This window comes from Gekko japonicus, unplaced genomic scaffold, assembly GCF_001447785.1.
Source record: "Gekko japonicus isolate JY-2015 unplaced genomic scaffold, Gekko_japonicus_V1.1 scaffold1209, whole genome shotgun sequence".
Taxonomy (NCBI): domain Eukaryota; kingdom Metazoa; phylum Chordata; class Lepidosauria; order Squamata; family Gekkonidae; genus Gekko; species Gekko japonicus.
Window position 1 is genome coordinate 505575 of NW_015162516.1, and position 8937 is coordinate 514511.

At 51.3% G+C, this 8937-nt stretch overlaps 1 protein-coding gene across 1 annotated transcript in view; it reads right to left on the reverse strand.

The window, feature by feature from the left end:
* Positions 1-8511, reverse strand: part of KIZ (kizuna centrosomal protein) — a 133821-nt gene extending 125310 nt beyond the window's left edge. The window contains exon 1 of the mRNA XM_015406210.1: positions 8420-8511. Coding sequence (XP_015261696.1) covers positions 8420-8511 — 92 coding nt within the window. The remainder of the gene's footprint in view (positions 1-8419) is intronic.
* Positions 8512-8937: the final 426 nt, after the last annotated feature.

Genomic DNA, 8937 nt, shown 5'->3' on the forward strand with positions numbered 1-8937 from the left:
TCTTTCCAGAACCGGAACCCCTTTCTATAGGATGGAGATTCTCGCCCATCTTCTCTATCAGTTTTCTTTTCTTTTCTTCGTCTATGATGTTTATGTCCACGGTGCCTGTGACGCCGTCGGCCTTGCTTTCCAAAGGGAACGTGGACACCTATATACACAGCTCTGTGACTCTGTGTTCACACAGGCAGAGTGTCCTGTCCACCAGCATACAGGCACCACAGGAACAGCCAATCTGATCAATGAAAGAATACATGTAATTTTAAAACTAGCTGTTGATCTCTCCAAGCTCAAGAAAGAAATGCCTGTCTTCCAGTAATAGGCAAGAAATTACATTGTTTAATGAAAGCATTTTAATTTTCCATGTGAGTATCTTACCTGCTTTATCTCCACATTCATAGGGCCTGTTTAACCCTGTTAAAAAGAATTCAGTCTCAACTGATAGGCATTTACTGCAGTCATATTTGCTGGAATGACAAAATGAAGTGAATCTCTTGTGACGTTCTTCTCTATGCCTCTTTTCCAATTGATTTTTTGAAAATAATATTCTCGATATGAAAGAAGTTTCAGAATAATTCTTCGTGCCCCAGTTTATGTACTGAAACGCTCACCCATGAAAATGTCCAAACGCTGATCACATGGAGGCAAACACAGCTAAACGTGGAGAGGTGCCCCTGGAATCTGTCAGGACGGCTCTACAGGGTCTTGGCCACAGAAGTCAAGGAAGGTGTCCAACCAATCAGACCCCATTAATGTCTCCCTAGAGGAACAGCTGCTATGGAGGCAGAAGAACCAATGCCACTGTATGGCTGATTTTGAAGCGCTTCTTGCATCAAACATTCTCAATTGTTCACCTGGCTGTTCCTGCTCCAAATGAACAGGGTAGACATAATTAATGCTGAAGATCCATTACAATGCCAAAGGTTTCTGCCCCTTTTTCAAACAGCAATCAAAAAACACAAACTGGGAAAGTCGCTATCATATGCAAAAAAAAAATGTATTAGAATAGTAAACACATCAAGTGTGCAAATGGAAATACATTTATACGACATATACAATGTTTACAAACCAACAGTTCACAGTGTCAACAGTTTTCCAACATTTTACAATCCAACAGTATCAACAAATTACGAAGAGTACGGCTTCAACTTTGTTTTGATGGGAAACTTCAACAGAAGTCATTTAGTAGCATTTAGTAGCTGTAAGAACTCCACATAGAGATTTGCCCACGTATAAAACGTTTTTAAACCTATTGAAGGGCTAGTCCCAGATAGTACACTGCATAGCAACATAGAGAATGTTCCATTCATCTGCAAAATAGGATTCAAACACATAATGGTCGCTGGTAATCAGCCCCTCCCTCGCAGGCTTTAGCCCCCGCCCCCATGCCCACTGTGGCCTCAGAAATGGCAAGGACTGTGTTGGCCATATGGGAGGCACATGGAAGACCTAACCGTGCTGAACTCACGCTTCCCTTCCCTTCATGGCCTCAGCTTCATTCCCAGCAGCCACCACACAGCCACAGAACTAGTATGAGTGGCATGTCAGTCCCCCTGAACTGAGGCACATGCGCACAGGCACCAATATGTTCACGGACCCGCTGTTATGGGCAGAGTTGACGCGGGAATGGGGTGCCATAGCTGGACCTCACACCCAGACAGCGCCCTAGGCGGACCCATATGGGCTCCACCTTTGACAGCGCCACAGACTGCCTCCCATCCCGACCAACTCCCTGGGGGAGGGAAGGAAAGGGTTCTGTCGCAACAAAGACATCACAGGTATGCTGTAAGGGGGAGTCTCCACAAGGGGCCAATGTGCAAAACCAGGGGCTGCAGCCAACTCCCAGAGCACAGGGTCTAATACTCAGGGACATCTGACAAGTCTGGGGCCTGTGAGTCCGGCCCCGGAGTTCCCCGTCCAGACCCACAGATCTTGATGGAGCCTTCATTGCCCACTTGTTGGGTGTTACTGCCTCTACAAGTTGTGTGGGGCTCCAATGGCTCCCAATGCTGGCTCTGCACGTCCATTGCCCTGGCTGGCTCCCCACATCCGCTATGCACCTAATGATATCCCCCTCAGTGTGGTCGTGGCCAGATGGCGTGCCCCTCTGCTGGCCTTCGCTCGTGGCCCCAGACAGCTCCGGCATGGGTCCCAATGAACCGAAGTGGGGGAACACTACAGGCAGCACACTGCATCTGATTGGTGAGGAGGGAGGGCCATGCCACAAGCTGGATGGGCCACTGGGTGTCGTTGTGGCCAGGCACCCAAGTACAGGTGACCCATGGTCCTTGCACCCACCCACCAAGGTAAGCTGTATGACCTCCAATGGCCAGGAAGCCTGTTCATTGTGGCAGGTGGGGCCAGGTCCACGGGAATGGTCCCCCCCCCCCCCCGGGCACCACCCACAAGACTCCATCGGGGCCGTATTGGTGCCCGTCAGAGGGGGCACACACATCCATCCACGGCCAGAGACTGCCAGCCACCCCCCAATGAGCCACGGGACCCCACCATCTGCAACCTCGGCCCGGTTGTGTGTCAGCTGTCTCAGGATACCTGGTGGTGTCAGGGCACCTCCAGCAGATGCTCGGTGGCCTTGCACAGACTGGGAAGGTGTGGTTGGCACCATGGCTCACCATTACTCTGGAGTCAGTACCACCCACTGGGCCATGCCCAGGGGCAGAGTCTTTGCCCACAGAACTATGGTGCTGGAGAAGACTCTTGAGAGTCCCTTGGACTGCAAGAAGATCAAATCAGTCAATCCTAAACGAAATCAACCCTGACTGTTCCCTGGAAAGCCAGATAATGAAACAGAAGCTCAAATACTTTGGCCACCAAATGAGAAGGGAGCACTCACTGGAGAAGACCCTGATGCTGGGAAAGATTGAAGGTCAAAGAAGACGGGGACGGCAAAGGATGAGATGGTTAGACAGTGTCATAGATGCAACGACCATGAAATTGAGCAAACTTCAGAGGACAGCAGAAGACAGGAGGGCCTGGCGTGACCTGGTCCATGGGGGCGCGAAGAGTCGGACTCGACTGTGCGACTGAACAACAACAACTGCTGCACCCACTCTCTGTGTAGGGAGTATCCTGGACTAGGAACTGGGAGTCCCAGGTTCAAATCCACATTCTTCCATGGAAGCTTGTTGAGTGACCTGGGACCAATCACACACACTCAGCCTAACCTACCTCACAAGGTTTTTGTTATAATGTTAAAAGGGAAAGGGGGAGAATGTTGTAAGACACTTGGGGGCCCCATTGGGAGAAAAGTGGGGTATAAATGAAGTAAACTAATCAATAAGATACTCACAGTCTTACAAACATACTTACAAATGGTGCCGGTCACTCTGGATCTGGTATTTTGTTCTGGGCAACAGGCATGGAATCTAAGGGTGGAAGAATTGACAACGGTCCCTTTGTCATGGACAGATCACTACCTGCTTGGGTTTAGACTTACAAGGATACCAAGACTCTGAAGGGGTGGGGGATCTACTCAGATGATCTGCCCTCAGAGGCAGATGGATCCAAAAAGCTTTCAGGTGGCTCTACAGGATTTTCCTGTTTATTTTATTTATTTGAACTTTTACCCTGCCGTCCTAGCCAAAGCCGGCTCAGGGCGGCGTACAACAAATAATCACATTAAAAACATAAAAATACAATTAAAACAGTTCTAAAACCATAATAAAGTGCTAGTGATCGTTCACCATAAACAGTAGCAGCCATCATTCGTAGTTCTCAACCCGCCATCAGCTCACAGTACTCATTTTAGATGTTCCAGCAGTACTTGTTGTTCTTGAGGCTGCAAGGCCCTGATATCCTCCGGGAGCTCATTCCACCAGGTTGGGGCCACCACTGAGAAAGCTCTGGTCATAGTCGCCGGAAATCTAGCCTCCTTAAGACCGGGGAGAGCCAGCCAGTTCTGAGTCCCTGAACTCAGTGCTCTCTGGGGGACATATGGGGAAAGGCGGCCCCTGATATCCTCCGGGAGCTCATTCCACCAGGTTGGGGCCACCACCAAGAAAGCTCTGGTCCTAGTCGCCAGCAATCTAGCCTCCTTAAGACCAGGGAGGACCAGCCGGTTCTGAGCCCCTGACCTCAGTGCTCTCTGGGGGACATATGGGGAAAGGCGGTGGTCCCTCAGGTATGTAGGTCCCTGACCATACAGTGCTTTAAAGGTAAGAACCAGCACTTTGAAGCAAATCCGGTATGCTATAGGCAGCCAGTGCAGTGCCTTCAGCACAGGATATGGAGAGACCCATCAACAGCCTGGCCACCCCGTTTTGCACCAGCTGCAGCTTCCAGATTTGGGACAAGGGCAGACCCATGTAGAGAGCAATACAGCAATCTAATTTCGAGGTGACCACCGCATGGATCACTGTCGCCAGGTCGTCACGTTCGAGGAAGGGAACCAGCTGCCTGATCAGTCGAAGGTGGTAAAAGGCCGATTTGGCAGTAGCTGCTACCTGGGCCTCCACAGTTAAGGAGGCATCCAGGAGCACTCCCAAACTCCTAACCTCCGACGCTGGCACCAATGGTGCCCCCATCGAAGGTTGGGAGTGGGATCCCTAACCCCAGTTCACTACGATCCAGACACAGGACCTCCGTCTTCGTCGGATTCAGTTTCAGTCGGCTCAGCCTAAGTCAACCAGCCACGGCTTGTAACACCTGGTCCAGCTCTTCCTGTTTGGAGTCGGACTGACCACCCAATAACAATAGAGCTGGGTGCCATCCAATGTTCCCTCTAAGTTGTGGAGTCTTGTGAGCAAAAATTCTACTTTGTGAGCTACTGGCATTAAAGTTGTGAGTGACCAATTTGGCTGCTGCATAAATTAGCTTGCTCTGGAGCCATCCTTCCTGAGCTAAGACAAAAATCTGTGAGCTGGAGGCTAAAAAACTGTGAGCTAGCTCACACTAACTCAGCTTAGAGGGAACACTGGTGCCATCCGCATACTGGTGACAACCCAGCCCATGCCTCCAGGCAATCTGGGCAAGGGGGCGCATACAGATGTTAAAAGCATCGGGGACAGCATTGCCCCTTGAGGCACTCCACAATTTAGTGGGTGCCTTTGGGAGAGCTGTTTCCCTAGCATCACCCTTTGTCCCCAACCTTCGAGGAAGGAGGCAAGCCACTGCAGAGGCTAGCCCCTGGATACTAACGTCAGCAAGGCAGTGGGTCAGTAGCTGATGGTCAACTGTGTCGAATGCTGCCGACAGGTCTAACAGCATCAGCACCACTGATCCGCCTCGATCCATGTGCCTCTGGAGGTCATCCATGAAGGCGACCAGTGCCGTCTCTGTCCCATGGCCCAGGCGAAAGTCAGACTGGAAGAGATCTAAGATAGAAGTTTTCTCCCTTTCTCACAATACAAGAACTCGTGGGCACTCCATGAAATTGCTGAGCGGTCAGGTTAGAACGGATAAAAGGAAGTCCTTCTTCACCCAAAGAGTGATTAACACATGGAATTCACTGTCACAGGAAGTGGTGGCGGCTACAAGCATGGACGGCTTCAAAAGGGAATTAGATAAGCATATGGAGCAGAGGTCCATCAGTGGCTATTAGCCACAAGGTATAGATAGGGGCTCTGGGGCAAGTGATGCTCTGTCTTCTTGGTGCTTGGGGGGGGCAACAGTGGGAGGGCTTCTAATGTCCTGGCCCCACTGGTGGACCTCCTGATAGCACCTGGTATTTCTGGCCACTGTGTGACACAGAGTGTTGGACCGGATGGGCCTTTGGCCTGATCCAACATTGGCGTCTCTTATGTTCTTAAGTGTCATTCAAAAAGCACTGTCGGCGAGAAGCTGTGTCGCCACCGCCCTCTCAATCAATTTGCCCAAATAGGGCAGATTAGACACCGGCCGATAGTTGGCCAATTCAGTCGGATCTAAAGTTGGTTTTTTCAGGAGAGGGCGGACCATCGCCTCCTTGAGTGCCTCAGGGAACAATCCCTCCAAGAGGGACTTGTTGATGACCTCCCGCAAGGCACCTCGAAAACCCTTGCGGCCGGCTTTAATTAGCCACGAAGGGCACGGATCAAGGGAGAAAGTGGTAGGGCGGACAGTTAGGAGCAATTTGTCGACTTCCTCTAGGCTGAGCAGGCCAAAATGATCCAGAACTTGACCAGAAGACGTGCGTAGAGCCTCGAGTTCACTCACTGTATCAACCGTAGCGGGGAGGTTGCGGCGGAGCGACGGGACTTTATCTGCAAAGTAGCTCGCAAAAGCCTCACAGCCAATGGCCAATTCCCTAGCATTTGATTTGCCTTGCAGCAAAGTAGTAATAGATCGAATCGTTCTAAACAGTTGGGCTGGGTGTGAGCTTGCATACGCAATCGTGGCCATATAATACTCTCTTTTTACGGCCTTGACTGCCATCTCATAGGATCTCATAAACGTCCTATAAGATCTTCTTGTAGCTTCGTCGCGAGTACACCGCCATTGTCTCTCTAACCGTCTTAGCTCTCGCTTCATCAGCCGCAACTCCTGGGTAAACCAAGGCGCAAGCCTAGAGCGAAGGCGCAGAGGGCATATGGAAGCGATCTCGTCGATGGCTGTCCTCTACAAGCTCACCTAACAAGCCGCCAGGGGGCATCGATCCCAGAGAGCCACCTGAAGCAGCATTAGGTCCATTTGGGTCTGCGGGCGAGCCAAAATAGGCTCACCGCCCAGAGTGGCATATTCAGATGGGCCTTCAGAGCAAGGTGGTCCAACCATGGTACCGCTGAAGCAGTAATCCGGTCCACTGTAAACCCCCACCGCGAAGACCAAATCAAGCATGTGCCCAGCTTAGTGGGTAGGAGTCGTTACAAATTGGGAGAAGGTTGATTTTAAGGATTTTATAATGTAATTTTATCATGGATGTTTTACATTTTTAGCAACCTTGGTACCCCTTGTAAGAGTAGAAAGATGGAATACAAACTGTGTTCATAACAACACCGCATTTCTAAATTACAAATCACTCACTGGTAATCAGTGGTAATTTCCTGCGGGAGCACACAGGAGCAGAGCTCTGGCAGTAAGGAGCCCAGCGGGCAGGCACATGCAACAAGCCCCGCCCCCTGCTTCCAGCAGCCCTCAGTTGGGCCACGGGGAGCAAGAAGCAGCCAGGTAAGTTGCAGAAACACACACACCCCCGCCTGCCTTCAAGTACAAGCTCTCCCTCCTCTGTGAGGGCAGATCTGTGCATTCCCCCCCCCCATAGCTAGCAATCCAAAAGAGTCCAGTGGCACCTTTAAGACCAAGGTTTACTCAGGTACAAGCTCTCCCTCCTTTGCGAGTACAGTTTCCCCCCCCCCAATAGCTAACAAACCAAAACAGTTCAGTGGAGACTGAGCGGTGGGTGTTGCCTTCTGACACACTTCCGGTGATGTCAGGGGGTGTTGCATATGCTAGTAAATTATGCTAATGAGCTCCTGCACCTCTTTTTCCACGAAATGACCCCTGCTTGTAATACATCCGAATCCATTGTTACCTTATTCTTATTTACAAAAACCCAAGTATGCAAGCCACATTTAAAAACCCCTGTTTGCTGTCTCAACTGGAAAGATGTCGATTCCAAAAAACAAGGATGGGAGTCCACCCTTGACTGCACAGAAGCGATGCATTATGCATCTCATACCCATCAGACCTTAACGCAGCGATTTTGTCCATAAGCATGACGTTTCATATCTTACACCGCCAGCATTCAATATTCCGTACTCGACCTTGCTTCCAGCTGTTCGCTAGGAGGAGCCCACCAGCATTTGCCATGTTAAGCACTTATTTCCTTATTTATTTGATTTGTACCCCGTCCTCCCCGCCAAAAAATCCCAACAGATAAAACAACAATATAAATATATCTGCAAAAAAACACAACGTGGTTACTAAAAACAATTTGCACGGCGATGGTGGTACAGTGGTAGCAGCATGCGTAACACACCTACAGTCAGCACTTGACTTCCGTATGGGCATGCTCAGGCTGGGTGATGATAGTGGGCACAGGGCACTTAGGGGAAGCCGTCTCATTAAAGGCCAGCATGCAAATTCGAGGCAAAAAGAGATCCTTTCCCCCACCTTGCTCCAGCAGCAGTAGACCCGTCGGCATTGAAGAAATCAGCTGTGCATAAAATCCAACAACTTCATAGAAAATGATATACAAGAAAAGCCACAAGCGCCAATGTCACTTTTTTGCAAAAACCTCACGCTCCGCATCTCCGTCTCCCTTCTCCAGCGCGGCGGCGCACCACCTGGCAGGAAGCGGCCGACCCGGCGCGAGCCTCGCCCGTTGCCCAGCAACGACACGCAGGCTACGCCCTGGCCACGCGCCACGAGCCACTCCGGAATGTACCAACCTGAAGCGGGGAAGGGAAAGAAAGCGCGCGGAGGCGGGATGTACCATTCCCCCCCGGGGGGGGGCCCTTACTAGACTGCCGGCCGGCCGCCTCACCTGTCCCGCAGGTGCACCTGAATTCGACGGAGCTTCTCGTCGTAGCCGGAGCCTCCGTCGCCAGCGGCGGAAGAGCTCGAAGCCCCGCACATGTTTTATTTCCTCTACTACGGCACAAGAGCGGAAACCAGGATGACCCCGCCCGCCCTTGTTTACTTTCTTGAGGCGTCTCTAAGCTACAAGCGGCTTCCCGGCGTGCACCGCCGCCCCCCCGCCGCTCCTCCCCGCCAGCCAATCGTCACTCGGCGGAGGCCGCCCTTCCTCCCTCGCGGGCCCCGCCCCCTTCTCGGCGCCGGCGCGTGCGAGAGGCTGCAGGGGAGGACTTTGCCCTGCCTGGTCCTTGGGACGGAGTTGCGTTGCATTTCAAGTGTGCACGGGCTGGGGCGGGGTGCTTACTCAGAAGTAGGCCCAGTGCTGGATTTACGCATAAGCTACAGCTTAGGGCCTCACAATCTGCTGGGGCCTCAAATAAAAACACAATATAAAAAATGATTTCAAATATGAAAAAGGCGTGTATA